General features: G+C 40.3%; 3 protein-coding genes across 9 annotated transcripts in view; 1 reads left to right on the forward strand and 2 right to left on the reverse strand.

The window, feature by feature from the left end:
* The window catches only part of LOC127444954 (uncharacterized), a 51170-nt gene extending 48766 nt beyond the window's left edge, over positions 1-2404 (reverse strand). For all 6 annotated transcript variants that reach the window (XM_051704639.1, XM_051704643.1, XM_051704642.1 and 3 more), the window contains exons 1-3: positions 2062-2404; positions 954-1253; positions 534-773 (exon numbers count right to left, since the gene is read on the reverse strand). In XM_051704639.1, the coding sequence (XP_051560599.1) occupies positions 534-773; positions 954-1253; positions 2062-2113 (592 nt within the window). In that variant the 5' untranslated portion in view covers positions 2114-2404. The remainder of the gene's footprint in view (positions 1-533; positions 774-953; positions 1254-2061) is intronic.
* The window catches only part of LOC127444973 (proline-rich protein 7-like), a 79626-nt gene that overhangs the window by 30966 nt on the left and 23567 nt on the right, over positions 1-25093 (forward strand). The window lies entirely within an intron of this gene.
* Positions 11984-21204, reverse strand: LOC127444965 (T-lymphocyte surface antigen Ly-9). Of its 2 annotated transcripts, none has more exons than XM_051704656.1 (6): positions 21040-21204; positions 20480-20788; positions 19866-20054; positions 13384-13458; positions 13115-13155; positions 11984-12689 (listed from the first exon to the last, which is right to left on the reverse strand). In XM_051704656.1, exons 1-6 carry the CDS (start codon positions 21104-21106, stop codon positions 12684-12686), a joined length of 687 nt encoding a protein of 228 aa, XP_051560616.1. In that variant the 5' UTR covers positions 21107-21204; the 3' UTR covers positions 11984-12683. The 2 variants fall into 2 exon arrangements, with proteins under 2 accessions (XP_051560616.1, XP_051560615.1); XM_051704655.1 differs by having other exon boundaries at positions 11994-12689; positions 19866-20126.

A 25093-nucleotide genomic window follows, 5' to 3' on the forward strand; every position in this document is an offset into this window, starting at 1 on the left:
AAATATGCTTCTCATGTGGATGCGGATGTGAGCTGAGTGACTGAAGACTGGTTTTGTAATGCAATGGTTATGGTGTCTCTCGTCAAGCCAACTGTGGTTTGCAAATACACCATCCAGCCACTCTTGACGAATACATCGGTGTACACTTAAGATAATTATGGAAACCTGAAGGAAGAGTAGAGGGATGCGCTTTCAGAGCATACTTTCATTGAGTTGGCCAGCGAGTCTTCGCATAATGACAAAATGTGATTCTGTCAAAAGTGGTAACCTGCAATTGTTAGGAGCTATTTCTTCCTGACCTAACATTGGTGTAACCTAGTGTGTTCAGGCTGATTCAGATGTTGAATAATATTGAATAAAAACTGTTAATTTACATGTCATCACATGAAGACTATGCTTTATGGTTTTTAGGTTAACACGTTATATGCAAATTGTTGGGACATGGCACTTAAAAATGTATAAATCCATCAATGACTTTCTTCTTTAAAACAATGGTGTACAGTCTCCTGTGTAGAAGTAAATGGCTATCTTACCAGGAAACAGATCTCTCTCATAGACTGGATCACTGGTTTCCCTGCTTACTGCGTTCTGGAATGTGCAAGTGTAGTAGTTGTCTCCGATACCAGTTTTTCTAACTGTTAAGGACTCTGAGACCAGCGGTAGCTCTCCAGTAGAATTCCTCCAGATGACTGTCGCACTGCCCTTACATGTTAAATACATGACATTAGGATTACCTGACTGCTCTTTGTTTATCTTTGGTTTGGGGACACGCTCTGTAAAGACAACAATTAACAATTTTATGAAACTAAACTGAGACAACAACTAAATAAATAAGTCAAAAACAATAACAATAGTCATGTAATACTTATATACAGTACAGTAACTCAACGATTAACATTAACACAAAGTGCAACTCCAGGGAACTTCTATACTATTAATCTATATTTACTCACCCATAACAGTTAGCTGGATTTTTTTTTCTTGTTCTTTACTGTTGATCTCAATGGTATAAAGTCCAGTATGGTCAAGTCTTAAATTATTTATAGTGATTGCTCCAGTACTTTCATTGAGTCTTGTGATGTCTTTAAATTTTAAATTTGGAACATCAAAACCATCATCTCTGTCCCATTCAATCGCCTTAACAACAGTTCCAGTAGTGTCTCTGTGTTTCCACAAAATGCTGTTGGTAATAGAAGGAATACTGTCTGGACCAAAGGTAACAACATCACCCACGGCTTTCTTCACATCTTCACCTGTGAATAAAAAAAGAATACGTTAATAAACATTTAATAAGTAAACCAGATAGCACACGTACATCTCCGAGATGCCTGTTTTAGATCCTTTCATCTGGAAAGCACCAAAACTGAATGAACACCTGCTAAGCATCTTAAAAAGATCAGATCTACAAACATTCTAAATCATAAACGATTCAAAGACATCAGCTGAACGTGTGGTCTCAGGGAAGTCCTTGAGCGAACACGTCGTCACTAGGTAAAAAAAGTACCACGTTATTTAAACATATACTGACGATATACCTACCTGATATAGGCTACTACAAGTACAATGATATTACCAATTAATACCAAGCCAACGCCATAATACTTCTATGTAAGGGGTGTAGGCCCTGTTCAGCGGCTAATAACTCAGCTAACTGTTATAAAAACAAGCCAGCGATTGTGACTGATTTATCTACATAACCAAAAATGAAACATTGTAATTATACAATATTTGAAAAATTAACGTGCAAAGCAAATTACGCCTTACACTCCCTTACAAATATATATATATATATATATAAACCTGCCGCAAATTATTTTCACATGCAAATGAGCTTGTGATTCGCCGCAAATGTTTGCCAGAAGTCTGCAGCTCTTCCTCGGTAGTGCTGAACCTGCGCCAAACCTTTGGCAACAATGGACAATTTGCCGCAAAGATCATTTGCATGTGAAAATGTTCAGTGGCAATTTTGCAGTGAACTCTCGATTTTTGTAAGGGCTTTAATGTGACCGCAAGACGCTCCGCGCCTATTGCGAGAGCGATAACTGCGAAAACATCGCTTACCTGACATAAATCCGAAGAGAAAGATGAAGATCCATAAGAATTGTCGCGACATATTCGTACACAGCACGAATTCATAAACGTATAACCCTATATTTCGCTCAGAAAATACAGGAATCAACTACTCAAAAGACACACCCCACTGTCGAAAAGCCATCCGACTACAGGATAGGGATGGGCGGATCGATCCTAAAGATACTTCCGGTTTTGATGTTGTATCAAAAATATCGATTTTTTTGACACGACAACGTTTTCAACTAAAAACATAAAACTTTTTATGTGTGTTGGCTGTTCGTTTACACGACAACGGCGTTTTGGGGCCTGAAAACGCAAACTTTTGAAAACAGGTTTCAAATTGCAAGTGCTTGAAAACGATGCCGTTATCCTCTCCATATAAACATACAAAAACGATGACGTCATGCGCACGTGTATTACGTGTTCAGTCTATAGGCATGCGCGAGAGTACTTCAAAACAACGCGCGAGACATTCAAAATTACAATGGCGGACTACAGGACTGTGTTTGTGTTATATCTCAAGAGGTTGTTAGAAATCCGCTGGACAAGTCATTTTGAAGTTACCAAATGTGTTGTGACGAACGAGGAAGTCATTTTTGACATTCTGTCCAAGGTTTCCGATGATGACAATGCCTCAGTTGACCTTGCAGAAGAAGCTTCTAGGCTTCTCTCTTAGCTGAAGCGACGCCATTTTTTTGAAGTTGGTAAATTTCTGATTCATCTTTATGCCATTTTGAAACCAGCCAATGCCATCCTACAGGAATATTATTAGGTAATAATTTACAATCAATTTAAGATTTTCTAAATAATTTATATATGTCTTTAATTCTGAATTTTGTACAGCATCTCCTAAGAGTCCTCTTTTAAAAGATACATTTTTTTTTAGTATGTCCTTGTGAGGTCTGTCCAGTTAAAGTAGTTCACCTAAAAATCAGAAATGAACTTTTACTCATTTACTCACCCATATGTTGTTCAAACCCCAAATGCTGTTAAATATGAACTGTTTTTGTATAGAAAAGAGCAGTGTTAGGATTCTTGAAGAAAATATTGTGTTAAGCTTATCATGGGAGTAAAAACACAATGAGGAACAACTTGTGGGCAGTAAATAATTTTGTGGCATGCCATGCTGTCACAGTCATGTCATTTTACAGATACATACAGACACATCAGTGATGAAAAGAAATTCTAATTATATTCGTCTTTTCTTTGAGACAGCAAGAAAAAGAAATAAAAGATGACTGAAACAGGTGAATGTGTGTAATTTGTGTGTTATTTGACCTCATCATTCTGCTAATAAATTTACAATTACCTTCATCGTTAAAATTTTCCATTTTCAACTTGAATGGCTTCTAGGAAGCAGTTTCCTTCATAAGAGTTTTTTCTATAAAAACAAACATTACATAAACAGGTGTCAATAACATGAAAACAGCCAGTGTCATTTTAAAACATCTGAGGAAACATTTTAAATCTTACACTTAAAATGTTAATGCATCCTATAGGTTAAAATGACTATAAACATGATATACAGTATAATCATTCTGTGATTTATTTAAAATAGGTATCAGTGGAAATATAACTGGCAAGAAAAAAATATTCATTTTCACCTACATTAAAGGAATATTCTGGGTTCAATGCAAGTTGAGCTCAAGCGACAGCATTTGTGGCATAATGTCGATTACGACAAATTAATTTAGACTCATCCCTCTATATATATATATATATATATATATATATATATATATAAAAAGCAAACATCTGGGTTACAGTGGAGCACTTACAATGGAAGTGAATAGGAGGGTTTAAAGGCAGAAATGTGAAGCTTATAATTTTATAAAAACACTTTAATTCTTGTTAAAACTTTTGAATTATTTGAGGTGTAAAGTTGTTTAAATTGTCATTTTTACAATTTTAGGGTTTAAGGGTTTGTTGACATTACATTGTCATGGCAACAAAGTTGTAAAACTGGCTATAACTTTACACAGAAAATATTAGTAAGTGATTTTAACACGAAATCACGTTTAAACACGCATATTGTTTGTCTTGTGTCTATACTTTTGAAAAAGTGAGTATTTTAATGTTTACGGATAGTTCCAATTCACTTCCATTGTAAGTGCCTCACTGTAACCCAGATTTGTGCTTTTTTTAGAAGAAGAAGAAAAGGAGGGATGAGTCGAAATTATTTTTTGTAGTAATAAACATTATGCCACAAATACTGTCTATTAAGTTGAACTTATAATGAACCTGAAATATTCCTTTAAAACTACACAGATATACTACAAATCATTCTATTACTATCACTAACATCCATCAAGGTAATATTTTACAGTAAGGTTAAAGGGACAGATCACTTAAAAATGGAAATTCTGTCATCATTTATCCTCATGTCACCATTCACTCTCATTGTATGGGAAAAAGATGTATTGAAAGTGAATGTTGACTGAGACTGAACATACTGCCTAACATCTCCTTTTGTGTTTCACAGGAAAAAAATGTAATACAGGTTTGGAAGAACGTGACAGACTTCTTTTTTTGGCTGAACTATCCTTTTAACATCTCAGCTGTATGTTAACATTTATTAATGCATTACATATCATGAACTATCAATTAACAATATTTTTTACATTTACTTAACCACAACATTAGTTCATATGAATTAAACTTTGATAGAAAGGGACATTTCAACACATGGCACTTAAAAAAATATTGTCTAACCAGTGAACAGATCTCCCTTATAGACTGGATCACTGGTCTCCTCGCTCACTGCGTTCTGCAGTGTGCAGGTGTAGTAGGTGTTTGGGTTACCAGTTTTTCTAACAGTTAAGGACTCTCCTTTGTTAGGACTGGGGAGGGGCGAGCCCTTCAGTTTGTCTCCAGCAGAATTCTTCCAGATGATTGTGCCCCCATCACCCTCACATGTTAAATACTTGTCATCAGGATTACCAGTACACTTTGTCATTATCACCGGTTTGGAAACAGGCTCTGTGAATGAAACCGTTAAAACATTAGGAAATAATTAATAAAAAATAAAAAAATGTGTTTTTTACATTTTACGTTTTTTAACATTTTAATAATTTAATTTGTTCATAATATAGCACGACTTCTCGTACATTATTCCCAGGCCCAGACTAAATACGTGAGCTTTTTCACATTTTCTGTTAAAATAATATTTGAAGTTATAGCCTTTTAATTTAATTTAGTTAAAAATTACACAGTTGAATTCAGTGGAATTTTGTTATAAAATTAAAATGTGTAAATCTTAAAAATAGGCAAAAATATTTTTTATATCTAATAATCGGTGGTGTAAATTCTGATTGAAGACACATTTACTTGATCTAACCTTACATCGATTATTAAAAACTAAACAATAAGACAACAACAACAACACTTGTCCTGAAAACAAAGAAGAAATTCATTCAAGTTTTATTGTGTTAACCTGTTCACCAGCTACAACAAAAATATAATGGTATTGGAATTTTAGTTTGGAGGATACAATTCTAAATATATATATATATATATATACAGCGTTGGGGAGTAACAGAATACATGTAACGGGATTACGTATTTAAAATACAAAATATAAGTAACTGTATTCCACTAGAGTTACAATTTAAATAATTGGTAATTAGAATACAGTTACATTCAAAAAGTATTTTGATTACTAAAGAGCAGTGGTGAATTCGCAGTAGCGAATTCTCAGGGCAAGCAAAGCCTTCTCTGCTGGCCTAACATGCCAAATAAATAAATATTTTTCATCCTTTCATTCTCAGTCACCTTTTTGCCTATGTATTTTTAATCGCTTTTATTCTTAATTAATCTACAAACAAACAGAGAAAAACTAAAAGTTTATCCAGTCAGAATTTATCCCTTGATGCTTACAAGCAAAGTGTAACAGCTGTTTCACAAATCGCATGCCCGAAGCAGGCCTGAGTTTGAGCTGCACCCCGTCAGGCCTTCAGAATTTCCACAGAATCCCTCAATAGTGCAAATGAATGGGCAACTAAAGTCAGATTGTCAGATTCATCAGCCAATCAGATTTATTTATTTGTTCTCGGTGGGTGTGATCTTTAGGATATGTCCTGGTCTTTTTTTTTTTTTTTTTATGCTTTATTGATTCAATGCCACAAGAACAAGAGGTATTACATATGCACATAATCAAATTAACATTAGCTGCCAGAGAGAGAGAAAAAAAATAAAGGAAGAAAATTACATAACTTTCAATGCTTTCAGAGCATTACATGTTTTCAGTGCTTTTTTGTTTTTTGTTTGTTCCAAAAGATTTACATATAATTTAAAGTCATTTATAGATATGTCCTGGTCAAGGCCTTCTAGCTGGCCTTGAGTGATGCAATCACGCTTTAAGTGATGTACGTAATAATTTGAAAGCGAAGAGCGCGAGATCTTGCTGACGAGATGGCTGTCATCACTGCTGTTATTGCCGTTGAGAAAGAGATCTTTATGCATTTAAAAACACGAGATGTTCTGCATGACCGTGTGATTGCTTAAATTATTAAACAGGAAAGGAGGACTGATTTTCACTTCAAGTAAATTAGTGAGTGCTTTTTGCTTTGTTATAGCAACATCGTGAGTTTTCTAAGTGTAAATTAGGCTGCTTGAGCAGTCATTGTCGGATCAAGTTTTGAAAAGTAGTGCTGCATTCCATTCAACTCGGAAAGTTGGATTTTACAACTTTCTACTAGGAAAAGTGCAATGGAATGCATCTTTAAGTCAGAATTACAACTTGTAGGCTTGTGCAGAAATTCTCAACTGGAGAATGCAGGGATATGATGTCACACAAACATGTCGACACATGGAGATATACATAGTAAGTGATAAACATTCACTTTATTAAGTAATATTGATAAATTGGTTCTTTTCCACATTACATGATATTAAAACTTGTTTAACAAACACCTGCAGAAACAGGTGTATAAAACATAATCTCTTTTGATAATTGTACACCTGAAGCACAAGTGCTAGCGCTGCAGCATTGCTTTTTTTTATCAGTTGGGTTGCTAGGAGACATCTCTAGTGAGAGTCAAAACCCTGCTAAGCTAACGGGAGGTTGCAGTTTTGTTTTCTTAAACGTCATCTTCCGAATATCGGGGAATGGAATGCATTCATGGTCAGAGATATCAGGTAGGAATATCCCACATCCAACTTGAATGGAACGCAACAAAACCAGGACCCTGACGAAATGAAATTTACTGCAAGCAACATTTAAATTGCAATTATTATTAGATCGATTTTTCCAGGTATTATAGACCTCCTTGGTAGATTCATATGAAAAATTATGATTTTTGAATGTCTGTTCGGGAGATGTTCATTTCACAAAACAGTTATGCTGCAGTTAAAATTAGGCTTGCTTGAGCATTAAGTGTCCTTTCAAGTTCTGGCTTTCGTGCGTGGACCTGTTTTTAAAATGTCAATTGGAATTACTAGTTAGCTGTGACATAATGTATGATGCCTAAACGTATAGGGTGTCTTATTCATTGTAAAACTGTGTTTTCTTAATGGCGTGAATCACACTGAAGGCCTAGACATTAAATGTATGGCCCGTCTCTGCTAAAGAGATTACTTTGCATTTGATTGTCATTTGTTTCATTTAATATTTATTCCTTTCAGATGGAAAACACTTATACATATAAATGATGCGATCCAAAGTGCATTTGAACAGCGGTGAAACACTTTCTTATGATGTGTTAAATTCATACGAGCAGACAGAGAAGTAAGTTTGAAGTAAGTTTAGAGCAGAAGAAATAAAAATAAACGTGTAAATTGTCAGCTTTACGCTAAGCTAAAATGCTATTTCTAGCCATTTTACATGTACATGTTCCCTGGCATGATCATTTTGGGGGTTTTTTATCAAGAAAATTCACGTTGGATCATAATTTCTTTTTTTCTAGTAAAACTTTTGACATTATTGCAAAAATCGTATTCTTGATAATATTTTTTGTATTGTTTTCCTGTAAAAATATCTAAAAATCCTTAAAACAAGATTAATTTGATTTATCTTGTTTTAGAAACAACACTGCATAAGATATTTAGGTTTTTCAGAGAATGTATTTTGGCTCACTGTACTGGCAGAGTTTGTATAGTCAAAACAAGTGAAAAAATCTACCAGTGCTGAAGAAGTAATCCAAAGTATTTAGAATACATTACTGACCTTGAGTAATCTAACAGAATATGTTACAAATTACATTTTACAGTATGTATTCTGTAATCTATAGTGGAATACACTTCAAAAGTGTCCCTCCCAACCCTGTATATATACTGTATATACACCGATCAGCCACAACATTAAAACTACCTGCCTAATATTGTGTAGGTCCCCTCGTGCCGCCAAAACAGCTCTGACCTGTCGATGCATGGACTCCACAAGATCTCTGAAGGTGTCCTGTGGTATCTGGCACCAAGACGTTAGCAGCAGATCCTTAAAATCCTGTAAGTTGCGAGGTGGGGCCTCCATGGATCAGACTTGTTGATCCAGCATATCCCACAGATGCTCAATCAGATTGAGATCTAGGGAATTTGGAGGCCAGGTCAACACCTTGAACTCTTTGTCATGTTCCTCAAACCATTCCTAAACAATTTTTGCAGTGTGGCAGGGCGCATTATCCTGCTGAAAGAGGCCACTGCCATCAGGGAATACCATTGCCATGAAGTAAGTGGTCTGCAACAATCTTTAGGTAGGTGGTACATGTCAATGAAACATCCACATGAATGCCAGGACCCAAGGTTTTCCAGCAGAACATTGCCAAGAGCATCACACTGCCTCCGCCGGCCTGCCATCTTCCCATGGTGCATCCTGCTGCCATCTCTTCCCCAGGTAAACAATGCACACGCACCCGGCCATCCACATGATCTAAAAGAAAACATGATTCATCAGACCAGGCCACCTTCTTCCATTGCTCCATGGTCCAGTTCTGACGCTCACGTGCCCATTATAGGAGTTTTTTTGTGGTGGACAGGCAGCAGCATGGGAACTCTGACCGGTATGCGGCTACGCAGCCCCATACGCAGCAAGCTGCCATGCACTGTGTATTCTGACACCTTTCTATCATGGCCAGCATTACATTTTTCAGCAATGTGTGCTACAGTACCTTTTCTGTGGGTTTGGACCAGACGGGCTAGCCATCAATGAGCCTTGGGCGCACATTAAATGTCGCCTGTTCACCAGTTGTCCATCCTTGAACCACTTTTGGTAGGTGCGAACCACTGCATACCGGGAACACATGACAAGACCTGCCCTTTTGGAGATGCTCTGACCCACTCATATAGCCATCACAATTTGGCCCTTGTGAAAGTCGCTTAGATCCTTACTTACCCGTTTGTCCTGCTTCCAACACATGAAATTCAAGAACTGACTGTTCACTTGATGCCTAATATATCCCACCCCTTGACAGGTGCCACAGTAATGAAATAATAAATGTTATTCAATTCACCTGTCAGTTATATATATATACAATGGCGGCCAAAAGTTTGGAATAATGTACAGATTTTGCTGTTTCAGAAGGAAATTGGTACTTTAATTCACCAAAGTGGCATTCAGCTGATCACAAAGTATAGTCAGGACATTACTGGTGTAAAAAAAACAAAAAACAGCACCATCACCACCATCATTTTTGATCAAATCTAGACAGACCCCATTTCCAGCATCCATCACTCCAACACCTTATCCTTGAGTAATCATGCTAATTTGGTACTAGAAAATCACTTGCCATTATATCAAACACAGTTGAAAGCTATTTGGATTGTTAATTGAAGCTTAACATTGTCTTTGTGTTTGTTTTTGAGTTGCCACAGTATGCAATAGACTGGCATGTTTTTAGGTCAATATTAGGTAAAAAATGGCAAAAAAGAAACAGCTTTCTCAAGAAACTCAGTCAGTCAATCATTGTTTTGAGGAATGAAGGCTATGCAATGCTTGAAATTGCCAAAAAATTGAAGATTTCATACAAAGGTCTACACTACAGTCTTCAAAGACAAAGGACAACTGGCTCTAATAAGGACAGAAAAAGATGTGGAAGGCCCAGATGTACAACTAAACAAGAGGATAAGTACACCAAAGTCTCTAGTTTGAGAAATAGATGCCTCACATGTCCTTAGCTGACAGCTTCATTGAATTCTACCCACTCAACACCAGTTTCATGTACAACAGTAAAGAGAAGACTCAGGGGTGCAGGCCTTATGGGAAGAATTGCAAAGAAAAAGCCACTTTTGAAACAGAAAAACAAAAGGTTAGAGTGGGCAAATAATACAACAGATAATTGGAAAAGTGTTATGGATCTTAACCCCATTGAGCTTTTGTGGAATCAGCTAGACTGTAAAGTGCCCGACAAGACAGCCACATGGCAAGTGCTACAGGAAGCGTGGGGTGAAATGTCACCTGAGTATCTGGACAAACTGACAGCTAGAATGCCAAGGATCTGCAAAGCTGCCATTGCTGCACATGGAGGATTTTTTGATGAGAACTCTTTGAAGTAGTTTAAGAAAATCCTGATATTTGTTTTTTTTTTTTGTGTTTTTTTTCAATTGTAATTTTATTAATGTCCTGACTATACAGTTTGATCAGTTGAATGCCACTTTGGTGAGTAAAAGTACCAATTTCTTTCTATAAGAGCAAAAGCTGTACATTATCCCAAACATTTGGCCACCAGTGTGTGTGTATATATATATATATATACACACACACACACACACATTTAAAAATTATTTATGTTTTTAGAAAACATTTTTTGAACTAGGTATCTGAAACCAACATACAAAACCACTGCTCGAGGAAACGCATACAGTGCATCCGGAAAGTATTCACAGCACTTCACTTTTTCCACATTTTGTTATGTTACAGCCTTATTCCAAAATGGATTAAATTCATTATTTTCCTCAAAATTCTACAAACAATACCCCATAATGACAATGTGAAAGTTTGTTTGAAATCTTTGCAAATGTAAAAAAAAAAATTATATATATAAAAATAAAAATCACATGTACATAAGTATTCACAGCCTTTGCTCAATACTTTGTTGAAGCACCTTTGGCAGCAATTACAGCCTCAAGTCTTTCGGAGTATGATGCTACAACCTTGGCACACCTATTTTTGGGCAGTTTCTCCCATTCTTCTTTGCAGGACCTCTCAAGCTCCATCAGATTGGATGGGGAGCGTCGGTGCACAGCCATTTTCAGATCTCTCCTGAGATGTTCAATCGGGTTCAAGTCTGGGCTCTGGCTGGGCCACTCAAGGACATTCAAAGAGTTGTCCCGTAGCCACTCCTTTGTTATCTTGGCTGTGTGCTTAGGGTCGTTGTCCTGTTGGAAGAAGAACCTTCGTCCCAGTCTGAGGTCCGGAGCACTCTGGAGCAGGTTTTCATCAAGGATGTCTCTGTACATTACTGCATTCATCTTTCCCTCGATCCTGACTAGTCTCCCAGTTCCTGCTGCTGAAAAACATCCCCACAGCATTGTCTACAGACAATTCATGGCTTGATGGCTTGGTTTGTGCTCTGACATGCACTGTTAACTGTGGGACCTTATATAGACAGGTGTGTGCCTTTCCAAATCATGTCCAATCAACTGAATTTATCACAGGTGGACTCCAATCAAGTTTTAGAAACATCTTAAGGATGATCAGTGGAAACAGGATGCACCTGAGCTAAATTTTGAGTGTCATGGCAAAGGCTATGAATACTTATGTACATGTGATTTTTTTCATTTTTTTATTTTTTATAAATTTGCAAAGATTTCAAACAAACTTCTTTCACGTTGTCATTATGGGGTATTGTTTGTAGAATTTTGAGGAAAATAATGAATTTAATCCATTTTGGAATAAGGCTGTAACATAACAAAATCTGGAAAAAGTGAAGCGCTGTGAATACTTTCCGAATGCACTGTATTTGTGCAAGATACTAGATACGGAGATCAAATAGCCCTTGTGACAAAAAGCCCCAGTTTTCCCTACATGATTGCTGGTTTCACAGTTTGATGTGCTTAAATATTAACTTAGAATACCATACCAAATGTGTCACCACCACACCCAGCCTGTCTTCATTCATTGCCTGACTTTATTGATTCATTCATTCTTACACAGTTTCCAACAGTTCCCAACTTCTTTGTCTTTTGTACTTACCCCCATGGAAAAAGAAAATGAGGCACAAGTTTTTATTGTCACAAAAATGTATTTGATGCTTTCTTATTATAAGCTACTAACATTTTTGTTTACACTGTATGACTTCCAAGGTTACACCAACACAATCAAGAAGACAATAATCTTCTTGGCCAGCCATTATTGTTAACAATCTTGTTCTTGCATGGTTAAGTGAAGTTAAAATAAAATAAATAAATAAACAAATAATCAATTCTACACACCATCATAACCCTGTTAGTCTTGTCCTGTTCCAAACTGAATGGGATTCATAAATTGGCCCAGAAGACGAAAAGGACAAAATTAAGCAACAGTCAAAGTGATCGTGCCGTTAACGTGGAGAGGTTCAGTGTCTTTAGTAAAGCTAGCATTTAGAGTCCGATGAGCAGGGAGACGAGCAGTTGAGAAGATCCACATGTGGATTGCATCTGATGGGACTCAAGCAGCCATGGTCTACAGAACTGTCTGGCTGTCATTTCTGAGGAAATAAAACAACAGTACAATGCAAATTGTGTAATGTACTTGCTAAAATGGATAGTTCCGGTCCTGGATGCTGAACAATACAGCATTCCAGTTGTGCTAAAATACATAATATAGGATCAGTTGTGATGTGAAACACCAGTTCACCAGCTACTGTGTGTATCACTGCACAACACCCAAAGTGACCAACTATTATTCGCTTTTTACATGCAGGGACTAGATGTTCTAATGGAAGGCTGACACAAAATCTCCTGAATTCTGTGGAATGGATTTCCCAATAGTTCAATTCAAAATATTCAGCATTGCTGAAGGAAACAGAACTAAGAACATTTTCAAACAAACATATGCCTTTAATTTAGAATGTCCTTGACATTGCACAGAGTGAAAATTTGCCACAAAAATTACTTAAGAAAATGCACTTACCCTGTAATTCTTGTGTCTCCCAATGCAAACAGCACTGCGAACTATAGAACAACAATGAAGTTAGCACCCTCAATAAAAAACTAAAAAACAAACTAAAAAACTTCTTAAACTAATAATAACAATAAATATATAATATATATATATAAATAAAATAATTTTTAATTGCAATTAAATTTTGAGCAAATAATAATCACAGATAGAAGAATTAAAACAACCTTCAAAAGGACAAACATATTTTAAAGGATCAAAAAACACAACAGGAGTCCTACCACGAATGATGATAACAGTTAGAATGACAACAATCAGACAAATTACAATCCCGAAGACAATTCCTGCCTTTGAATCTAAAAAAAAAAAGAAAATAACCATTAGGTCTATAAACAAATGAATTCCTGGAACACACATTTAAATGTTTTTTTGTTTTTTTAATGATTAAAAAAAAAAAATCTATCCCCTTTTCTCTCAATTTGGAATGCCCAATTCCCACTACTTACTAGATCCTTGTGATGCATCTTATCACGTGGCTTGCTGTGCATGACACCACAGAGACTTACCGCATGTGGAGGCTCATACTACTCTCCGCGATCCACGCACAACTTACCACGCATTGAGAGCGAGAACCACTTAATCATGACCACGAGGAGGTTACCCCATGTGACTCTACCCTCCCTAGCAACCGGGCCAATTTGGTTGCTTAGGAGACCTGGCTGGAGTCACTCAGCACACCCTGGATTTGAACTCGCGACTCCAGGAGTGGTAGTCAGCGTCAATATTCACTGAGCTACCCAGGCCCAACACATTTAAATGATTAAAAATCTTACATCAACTGAATAATAAATTATGGCATTATCTAGAGCAGTGGTTCTCAACCCTGTTCCTGGAGGCCCCCCAACACTACACATTTTGGATATCTCCCTAATCACACACACCTGATTCAACTCAACAGCTCGTTAGTGGAGACTCCAAGATGTGAATTAGGTTTGTCAGAAAAGGCAGATATGCAAAATGTGCCGTGTTGGGGGACCTCCAGGAACAGGGTTGAGAACGTCATGGTTACTTGTGTAACCTCCGTTTCCTGATGGAGGGAACAAGACGTGTTGATGTAGTGACACTAGGGGTCACTCTTGGGAGCCCGAGACACCTCTGGTCTTTGATAAAAGGCCAATGAAAATTGGCGAGTGGTATTTGCATTCCACTCCCCTGAACATACGGGTATAAAAAGAGCTAGTATGCAACCACTCATTCAGGTTTTATGCTGAGGAGCCGATATAAGGTCCGGCCATTTCAGCGGGTAGTTCAGCGTTGTGGCAGGAGGGACACAACGTCTCGTTCCCTCCATCAGGGAACAGAGGTTACACAAGTAACCATGACGTTTCCTATCTGTCACTCACTCGATGTTGTGTCGATGTAGTGACACTAGGGGTCCCTATAAGAAACACCACAATTGGCTGAACTGTGTTACGTGAACTCGCGGTTTGTGGTGGGCAGACTACTGTGTGCCTCATAGCCAGCACACCAGGTCGACACGTAACCTCCCCCAACATAGTTATGAGTGTCAAACGGCCCTTTTTGGGGACAAGTTGACTACCCAAGAGATAGAGACAGGCTTAACCCAGTCATGGCCTCTTTTCCCCTTCTCTTTTTTCCACTCCCTAAAAAAGAAGAGGGATTATCCGACTGGGCCACCAGGTCTAGTCGGGGGGTGTCCCTCCCAAGGGGAAGAGGGGGATATTTAAATGGAAGGATACGTCACATGGTCTTTCCAACCAAGGTAGATCCTGCCCAATGGGGGAGGAGTTACTACAAACATGGAGACTGGGGCAGAGGGGCTCTGCCCAAGGAAGACGCAGTTTGCCAACAGGGAAACGAAATAGTGGAAGATATATATCGCATGGGGTTAGCCTTACAGGGAACCGCCACATGCGGAGCACCTACCCCAGAACAGGACTCTTAGGTAGCACGTGTACTGGGCCAGCAGCGAATCTCTCCAAAAACTTGACTGCCACAGGGCTCGGAGGAAGTCAACCAGGGAACAAACTTGTGAACACTACTGGGAATTAATGGCGCATGTCTTCAGCTCAAAAGGAGGTGGAAGGCGCTATGTGCAAGCGATACACACGGCCGGCTATCCCGGGCTTATCCGCTTGTGTTGCGTGCCATAACCTGGGACGAAACCGGTTCCAACCGGAGGTTGTAGAACCTTGCAAAGGTGTTGGGTGTTGCCAAGCCCGCTGCTCTGCAAACGTCTGTTAGAGAGGCACCCCTGGCCAGGGCCCAGGAAGCCGCTACACCCCTGGTAGAATGGGCTCGTAGCCCTACTGGGGGCGGCATGCCCTGGGCATGATATGCCATAGTTATGGCGTCAATGAGCCAGTGGGCGATCCTCTGCTTGGGGACAGCGCTTCCTTTCCACTGTGCATCAAAGCAGACAAAGAGCTGCTCAGAGATTCTAAAGCTCTGCGTGCGATCCAAATAGATGTGTAAAGCACGCACCGGACACAGCAATGTGTCTGGGTCTGCCTCCTCCTGGGTCAGCACTTGCAGGTTCACCACCTGGTCCCTAAAAGGGGTGGTGGGAACCTTGGGCACATAGCCCGGTCGGGGTCTCAGGATCACGTGAGAGTAACCCAGACCGAACTCCAGGCACGTTTCGCTGACAGAGAACACTTGCAGGTCTCCTACCCTCTTGATGGAAGTGAGCGCAGTCAGGAGGGCAGTCTTCAAGGAAAGTGCCTTAAGCTCGGCTGACTGCAAAGGCTCAAAGGCTCTCTGTAGACCCAGAAGAACATGAGGGAACGAGGCGTGGTCTGGAGGGATTCAGCCTCTTGGTGCCTTTTAGGAACCTGATGATCAGGTCGTGCTTCCCTAAGGACTTACCATTGACTGCGTCGTGGTGTGCTGCTATGGCGGCAACGTACACCTTCAAGGTGGAAGGGGACAACCTCCCTTCCAACCTCTCCTGCAGGAAGGAAAGCACTGATCTGACTGCGCATCTCTGGGGTCTTCCCGTCGGGAAGAACACCACTTAGCGAACAGACGCCACTTAAAGGCATACAGGCGCCTCATAGAGTGGCCCTAGCTTGAGTGATCATGTCTACCACCGCTTAGGCCTTCTGCGTCCCATCCAGGGGCCAGACATGGAGATTCCAGAGGTCTGGTCGCAGGTGCCAGAGGGTGCCCCGTCCCTGAGAAAGAAGGTCCTTCCTCAGGGGAATTCATCGGGGGGGGGGCTGTCGCGAGGAGCGTGAGGTCCGAGAACCACATCTGGGTTGACCAGTAGGGTGCTACCAGGACGACCTGCTCCTCGTCCTCCCTGACCTTGCACAGGGTCTGTGCAAGTAGGCTTACTGGGGAAACGCATATTTGCGTAGGCCGGGGGCCAGCTGTGTGCCAGCGCATCTATGCCGAGGGGAGCCTCGGTTAGGGCGTACCAGAACGGGCAGTGGGAGGATTCTTGGGAGGTGAACAGGTCCAACTGTGCCCGTCCGAATCGACTCCAAATCAGCTGGACCACCTGAGGGTGGAGTCTTCACTCTCCCGAGGATAACCTGCCGTGACAGCACGTGTTGAGGTTGCCTGGGATGCGAGTGGCTCGCAGTGACTTGAAGTGCTGCTGACTCCAGAGGAGGAGACGGCGGGCGAGTTGTGACATACAACGAGAGTGCAAACCGCCTTGGTGGTTGACATATGCTACCGTTGCTGTGTTGTCTGTCCGAACTAACACGTGCTTGCCCTGGATCAACAGCCGGAACCTCCGCAGGGCGAGCAGAATTGCCAACAACTCGAGGCAGTTGATGTGCCAATGCAGTTGTGGACCCGTCCAGAGGCCAGCGGCTGCGTGCCTGTTGCAAACAGTGTCCCAGCCCGTTTTGGAGGTGTCTGTCATGACCACGACGCGCCTGGAGACCAGTTCTAGAGGAACACCTGCCTGTAGAAACGAGAGGTCGGTCCAAGGGCTGAAAAGACGGTGATAGACCGGTGTGATGACCACGTGACGTGTCCTGTGGTGCCATGCCCATCTCAGGACTCGAGTCTGGAGCCAGTGCTGAAGCGGCCTCATATGCATCAACCCGAGTGGGGTGGCCACCGCCGAGGATGCCATATGCCCCAGGAGCCTCTGAAAAAGTTTCAGTGGAACCGCTGTTTTCTGTTTGAACGCCTTCAAACAGGCCAGCACCGACTGGGCACGCTCATTCATAAGGCGCGCCGTCAAGGAGACTGAGTCCAACTCCAAACCAAGAAAAGAGATGCTCTGAACCGGGAGGAGCTTGCTCTTTTCCCAGTTGACCCGAAGCCCTAGTCGGCTGAGGTGTGAGAGCACCAGGTCCCTGTGTGCACACAACATGTCTCGAGAGTGAGCTAGGATTAGCCAGTCGTCGAGATAGTTGAGAATGCGAATGCCCACCTCCCTTAATGGGACAAGGGCAGCCTCTGCGACCTTCGTGAAGATGCGAGGAGACAGGGACAGGCCGAAAGGGAGGACTTTGTACTGATACGTATGACCCTCGAATGCAAACTGCAGGAAGGGTCTGTGTCGAGGAAGGATCAAGACGTGGAAGTACGCATCCTTCAGGTCTCCTGCTGCGAGCCAATCTTGATGCCGGACGCTCGCCAGAATACATTTTTGTGTCAGTATCTTGAAATGGAGTCTGTGTAAGGCCCGGTTCAGTACTCACAGGTCCAAGATTGGCCGCAACCCACCGCCTTTTTTCGGTAAGATGAAGTAGGGGCTGTAAAACCCCTTCTTCATCTAGGCTGGAGGGACAGGTTCTATCGTGCCCTTCCGTAGGAGGATAGCGATCTCCGCGCGCAAGGTAGCAGCATTTTCGCTCTTGACCAAAGTGAAGTGAATACCGCTGAACCTGGACGGGCGCCTGGTGAACTGAATCGCGTAGCAGAGTCGGACGGTCCGGATCAGCCATCGCGACGGATTGGAAAGTGCGAGCCATGCGTCCAAGTTCCACGCAAGGGGGACCAAGGATACAACGTCATCGGACGTACCGGCAGGTGGGGCCTCTCGGCAGGGTGGAGCTCGAGGTGCCACATCACGTCGTGGCCGTGCTGAGTCTAGGAACATCGAAGCACTTACCTGGCTCCTTGTGACCACCCCCGGAACAGCCTGGGACAGGGAGGAAGAGGCCTGTCCTCGTAACCCGTGGAGACTGCCACATCGGAGGTGGCTGTGTGCCACAGCTGGGCGCTCAGGGGCGGAAAGGCCACCGCTGGAGCGCCAATCCTGCAAGAAAAAACCTGTGGATGGTAATCGTGGTGACGACCGTGCACACCGGGTATGTGACCCAGGGAGGAAGGAAGCCGCTCTTTTGCTGAACTGTTGGGTATCGCAGCCACTTGGGCATGCGGCGAAATCAAACAAAAATGCAACAAAATATTTTCCCTCCACCGGGGGATGGAGTGGTCTTTTATCAGCTCCAGGTGAGTAGGTTCCCTCGTCTCCTCCTGGACCACTAGTGTGGACATTGTCCACCCAAGAGACCGCGGCATGACCTTCGTCGCTCAGAGAGCGAGGTCGGTCACCGAGCACAGTTCCTGCATCAAATCTGGGGCGGAACTACCCTCGTGCAGTTCTTTCAACGCCTTGGCTTGGTGGACCTGCAGGAGAGCCATGGCATGCAGGGCAGAGGTGGCTTGTCCAGCAGCGCTGTAGGAATCGGGGGCGGGCAGTAAAAGCGCCTCCCATGATTTCGTCAGCTCCTCGTACACTTCCGAGAAGAATGGCACTGGAGTGGGGCGTGGCTGCTTTGAGCGGTGCCACGAGCCCAGGAACCAATCATCAAGCTGCGAGGGTTCAGGGGAGAGCGGAGGGTTCCACTCTAACCCAACGCTCGCGGCAGCCCAGGAAAGCATGTCCGTCATTTCGGCATCGGCCTGTGACTGGGCAATCGTCCCTGAAGGGGGAAGCCCAGTTGAGGCTTCTGCGTCCAACTGGACAAGCCCACTCTCCGATGCTGCACTCGAGAGCTCATCATCTTCACGGGCTCAACAAGAAGCCAGACTCGCCGTGAGATGAGCCAGCGAACTCATCCGGAAGCCCAATTGGGGCAGATGAGCGTGCTGGGGAATGGGAGGTCCGTGGGGGGATACCCGGCGGAGACGGTCCCATTGGGGTCCCCAAATTGCCCCCAGTGATATCCGCGCTGGCCTCATACCCATAGGTAGAAGGACTGAGGCGGGGAGCCGCCGGGGTGGCTTGCTTTCTTATGAACGTCGAGTGAGTGACAGATTGGGAACCACTGATCTAGAGGACAGCATGAGGATATCATTGTTAGAAGTGATCAGCAGTTGCATAAACATAAATGTACATATGATACACCCCAATAAAGGCTCTAATGTGGCATAGCAAGGGATATCAATGCGATCATTCAAAGTCTGCTATAATGCTTCTATTATGCATTTTTCTATTTTAATAAAAGAATTCCCATTACACATCACAGTTTATTATGAACAATTCAAGTTTGTAAATATAATTCTTTTCACATCAAAGTTTCGATGCTTTAAATTTAGCAAAATCCTAAAACTTTCTGTTTATTGCTAGATTCAAATTTGATTTTAAATCCCAGATTTTTGAATGTGGTCACAGAGTTGTGGACCCCTAATATATCTATATATATAAGTCAGCATATATGAACAAAACAAACATAATGTTTAACAGTTAACTGTAGCACATGGATCATAAACATTATAAATCAATGTCTTATCCTCTCTGATGAATAATATTGTAATGCTGTCTTACCAGTAAACAGATCCCTCCCATAGACTGGATCACTGGTCTCTTTGCTCACTGCGTTCTGGAGCGTGCAGGTGTAGTAAGTGTCTGGGTCACTGCTGTTAGTGACTGTTAATCTCATATTCTGATCTTGTTCATTCAGCGTTTGTCCTGCAGAATTCTTCCAGGTAATTGTGCTTTCAGAAGTGACATCACCTTTACAGGTCATGTGACAGACAGGAGGAGATCTTGAGCACTCTTTTGTAATATAAGGTTTGCGAACAGGCTCTGTGAAACACACACACACACACACACACACACACACACACACACACACACACACACACACACAGTATTCTGATCCAATAAATTGTTTATTATATTATAAAATATAATACTGTAATGTAATATCTATAGTATATGAATATGGTAATCATTCAGAGCCATGATATAAAAGTACCATGGTATTGCCACATTATCATTTTTGTAAAGTAAACAGCAACAACAACATTAATACATCGGCAATAGCAATATTATTCATAAATGCACTGATTTTAATATTTAAATCAACTTTTCGTTATAAGTGTGTGTTCAGGATCCTACAGTATGTGCGAGTATTCTAATAATCTACATTCACTCACCGAGAACAGTCAAAACGAAATGTCGTTTTTGCTCTTTACTATTGATTTCAGTAGAATAAACTCCAGAGTGTTTGAGCTGTAGATATTTTAATGTGAGTTCTCCAGTGTTTTTGTCCAGACTTGCGTGGGATTTGAATTTTGCATTGGGAATTTCAGTGCTGCCCTCTTCTCTGTCCCATTCAATGACTTTGACAACAACCCCAGCATTGTCTCTGTGTTTCCATATAATGCTGCTGGTACCGGCAGGAACAGATCCAGAGAGAGGAGTGAATTTAGCTTCACTATTCACTGCTTTCTGCACATTGTCACCTATAAAAATAAAATAATGTGGGATTAGATAATATAGTGACAACAGACAAAATTTACAAGCAAGTCTCTCACATTACTGGCTAGTTCATTACTTCATATCTGATGTGAATTGAGTTCAGATGGAATAGATCAATACGTAACATTAAGTTAGCTGAAAAAGTACTAAATCTTATTTATTTAGACTTAATAATAACTTAATAATTATTAGTGACATGCACTAACAACAACAACTAAAAAAACTAAAATCTTACTTAAAACAGATTCTCCGATGATCAAAATCCAGAGTAATTTGTGAATATGACAGCATCTGAGAAGCATCTTTGCACAGATCTCCTTTTCTTTTTTTATCTTAGAGGCAAATGAATAATCTACTGAGAGTTCCGTTATCCTGCCAAACACAGATTACTGTGAACTGTTTTTTTTTCCTATTCTGTACTTTGGGTTGGCCCATCACAGGATTCTCACAGTCTTTTAACACCCTCTTGAGGCACACAGAAGGATTTCTGCCTGCTTGTGCATTTTGTGCCAAACTTCAGTGGGTTTGTGAACCGTTTTGTTAACCAGAATGATCTGGATTCCTGCGAGGATGGCTACAGAATGTGATTTTATTTTCATCTAAGGTCAGGGATTTCAACCTGGGGTTGACATCCTTCAATTTAACCTTTCAATTAAACCATAAAATAATTTATGTACTGTTAAAAATTATTTTGTCTTTTAGTTATCATAACTTAAAATGTAGATTTAAAGTAACTGCCTTGGATTGATCTTGAGATAACTCAATTATAAGTTGTTGTTGGATGAACATGGGATAAGTAGTTACTTATAAAACAAAGAAAAACTATTCAGCTGAAATAAAAAATATAAGTCAAGAGAACAACACACATCACACTCACGTATTCAGATTCCCAGCATGCACGGTGGCATAAATAAATTATGCAAATTGCAGTGTTACTGCAAATACTGTTGTATTACTGTTACTGTTGTGTTACTGTTTGCTTCTTTTATTTATGCTGTTGGTTGTTGTGTTTAAATCACTTTCAGTTATTTGTCATGTAGCAATAATTAAAAGCTTATCTTTTTACCCTATGTGTTTGTTGATTGTCACCATCACTGTGAGTTACGTTTAAAATGTTGAGGCCCATTTGTGTCTCATTGATAAGCTGAAGTCTGCATATTATAGAGACAACAGATGTTGCTTCTACCAATCTACTTCTATGGTAATCTATAGTCAGGAGACTAAAAATGAAATATTTTTCATTTCGGTTTGTTCTGAGCAGAAACAGTATTTTTTTGTTCTGGTTTCGATGTTCCGCAGCCTCCTTTGCAATTGATTAGAATGAAATGAACTGTACTTTGTGCTAAGAATAGGTGATATTGTTGCAGTGTTGCTAGATCTCACAAGAGAAACAAGCAACCTGATCTGGAAAAACAAGCTCAAAATAAGGGACATTCCTCACCAAAATGAGCAAAATAAATAAATAAAAAATTCCCCATGTGGGAGAATTATCAGCATAGAAATCGTGAGAGCAATGTATACACCTATATAAAACAACGTAGTTTCAATAAATGTGTTATTTATATTAAATACATCCCCCAAAAATATTTTACATTTTTTTAATATTTCAAATATAGGGTTCAATGGGGCTTAAGGCTCCATGGGGTAAAAGGCTCCATTGATTTTATGTTCTCCCAAAACACTAAATAGCAACAAAAAAATACCACAGTACTTCCCTAAACACCTGTTTGTCACTACACTGCAAAACTTTCCTTATCCATGAGATCTTTGTGTGTGGTTTCTAAAGGTTGATTTTGAGGCAATTTGATCTAATTTGTAATATTTTAAACATTTTTTTGCAAATGATTTTATTTATCGTTTTCAGTTTTGTTTAAGGTTTCTGAAGTAGTTATTTTGAGTGAGCATCATCTTAATTTGTTACTCAAAAAAGCATCTTGGTGTCTCAAAATTACTTGCATTAGTTGACAAATTTTGCACTATAACTATTGCCCCTGTATCTACATGATATCACTTTAAACCCCCTAGGGGCCTTTTACCTCAAGTGAGGGAGCCTTTTACCCCAAGTGTGGGAGCCTTTTACCCCAAGTAAGGGAGACTTTTATCCCAAGTGTGGGAGCCTTTTACCCCAAGTAAGGGAGCCTTTTACCCCATTTTACCCCAAGTAAGGGAGCCTTTTACCCCATTTTACCCCAAGTGAGGGAGCCTTTTACCCCAAGTGTGGGAGCCTTTTACCCCAAGTAAGGGAGACTTTTATCCCAAGTGTGGGAGCCTTTTACGGCCAGTGTGGGAGCCTTTTACCCCAAGTGAGGGAGCCTTTTACCCCAAGTAAGGGAGCCTTTTACCCCATTTTACCCCAAGTAAGGGAGCCTTTTACCCCAAGTGTGGGTAATAACGGAATTTTTTTACAAAAATAATTCAGTGGAGACTTTTACTTTTCACCTCAATATTTGTCGATATTTTTCTTGCATCTGAATAATCGTGCATGTACATAAATGTAATAATTATATATAGTTGCCAAAAAGGTCTTCAGCATGTCACAGAAGGCTTCATCCACAACGTGTGTTAAGGCAAATAAATGTGTGATGGAGCAGTTTCCTTCAGGATCAAAGCACATGCTCATCATCTTCAACTAGAAAGAGAGAGAAGAACAACAGGACAACAGGAAGTGGTATAATTCTGAAAATTTACTGTGATAAACCCTTTGGTCATGATGATTTGTTTTTTTCATGAAAAACTTATTGGAACGAAATTAACCGGTTATTAACCGGTTACCAGCGTTTAAAAATAATGTTTCACTCCAGAACAATTGAAATGGTCTTTGTTCTTGTTTTCGGGTTCGTTCTGCAAAAAAGTGTATGCATGTTTTGTTTTCATTTTCATTCCTTGAACTGTTTTTAGTCCCTGTCTATAATATTAAATGGCAATATAAGTAATTGCACCTCTATATTCACTTTGAATTTAATTAGAAGTTGATTGAACTAAGAAAGTCAAGTTTACTTAAAAAGAAGTTAAGCTTATTTAACTCGTTATATTGATTTGTCAACTTAATGTTCATTCTGTTTAAACAACTTTTCCTCTTAAGCTGGCACAACTAAAAAATGTAAGACAGATTTTTTTAAAGTGTACATATTTATAATCGGAATCTGTTTGCAAGAGTTTTTGAGAGCAAGTATAATTAGCTTTGTAACATTCCTTATGCATAAAATCTGAAAGGTTTTTACAGGACAGTCGCCCACAAGATATCAGTATTGCACGAAATAAAAATTCATGCATTAGTCTACACCAGGGGCTCCCAAAGTGTGAGGTGCAGGGAGACGATGAGATTAAAGGAGAAATCCATAAAAAAAAAAGAAATCGGTATATAATTATTATTATTATTAAGCATACAATTTTGAAGCATACTTCCAATCCAATTGAGTGTCAATTGTGCACTTGGTTGATTTACTGTATTTCAGCTGGACTGTTAAGTCTGTAGAGGACAGAGACTCTCAGTGAAGAGAGATGGCTGCCATGCCAATTTGTTTTCATGTTGTACATTTTAAAGTATTAAATCCACTGTTAAATCCTCTGCTTTTGTGAGAACAGTTTTCCTGCATTGATGCGCATCAACCAGGCTTCCCTCTATATGTGAGCTCCAGTGATAGCGCAAGGCAGATCACATGAATGTCTCATTAAACTCATTAAATTTCTAAAGCGCTATAGAGCAATTCAACCATTTCAAACGGCTACAGCACTGACATTCTGAACAGCACTGATGAGGGAAAGGGAAAACACCTGCTTTTCACCAGCATCAATTACAAGACTTTTCACATCTACACATCTGCAACACCCTTACTTACATTTACCACAGTAAACTGTCACAGAATTTGTCATTACAACTGTGGAAGTTGTATTTAAAAAGTAGTGTTAAATGTGTTTAGGCTATTATTTTTAACAAATAAACAGTTTATTTATTTTTTTAAGAAAGACTTGCTACCTAACTGACCACTGTAATGAGGAGCAATCCATGGTCTTTCTTGTGATTATGACATTACAAAGACTACTGTTAAACAATGAAAAAATGATGGGAAACATAAGGGCGTGTACAATGTAGAATAAAAGTCTGGACCTTTTTTTTTTTTACAAACTCTTTTTAATACATTTCCTGTTCTGATGATGTTTGAGATTCAGAAACAAACTGGCCTGGTTTGGCATCAGATATTCCTATAATCAAAATGAGTCCCAAATCATTAAGGGTCTGGTAAAAGGAAAACAATATCTGTTATGGAGATGTAAACAAACAAATTTAC

The sequence above is a fragment of the Myxocyprinus asiaticus genome, chromosome 8 (genome assembly GCF_019703515.2).
Source record: "Myxocyprinus asiaticus isolate MX2 ecotype Aquarium Trade chromosome 8, UBuf_Myxa_2, whole genome shotgun sequence".
Taxonomy (NCBI): domain Eukaryota; kingdom Metazoa; phylum Chordata; class Actinopteri; order Cypriniformes; family Catostomidae; genus Myxocyprinus; species Myxocyprinus asiaticus.

Coding starts and splice junctions, on each gene's coding strand:
- LOC127444965 (XM_051704655.1), bottom strand. CDS start 21,106: ATGCTTCTCAGATGCTGTCATATTCACAAATTACTCTGGATTTTGATC. Junction 20,789..21,039: donor CATCGGAGAATCTGTTTTAA/GTAAGATTTTAG, acceptor TTATTTTTATAG/GTGACAATGTGCAGAAAGCA. Junction 13,156..13,383: donor AACTGTTATCATCATTCGTG/GTAGGACTCCTG, acceptor GTTGTTCTATAG/TTCGCAGTGCTGTTTGCATT.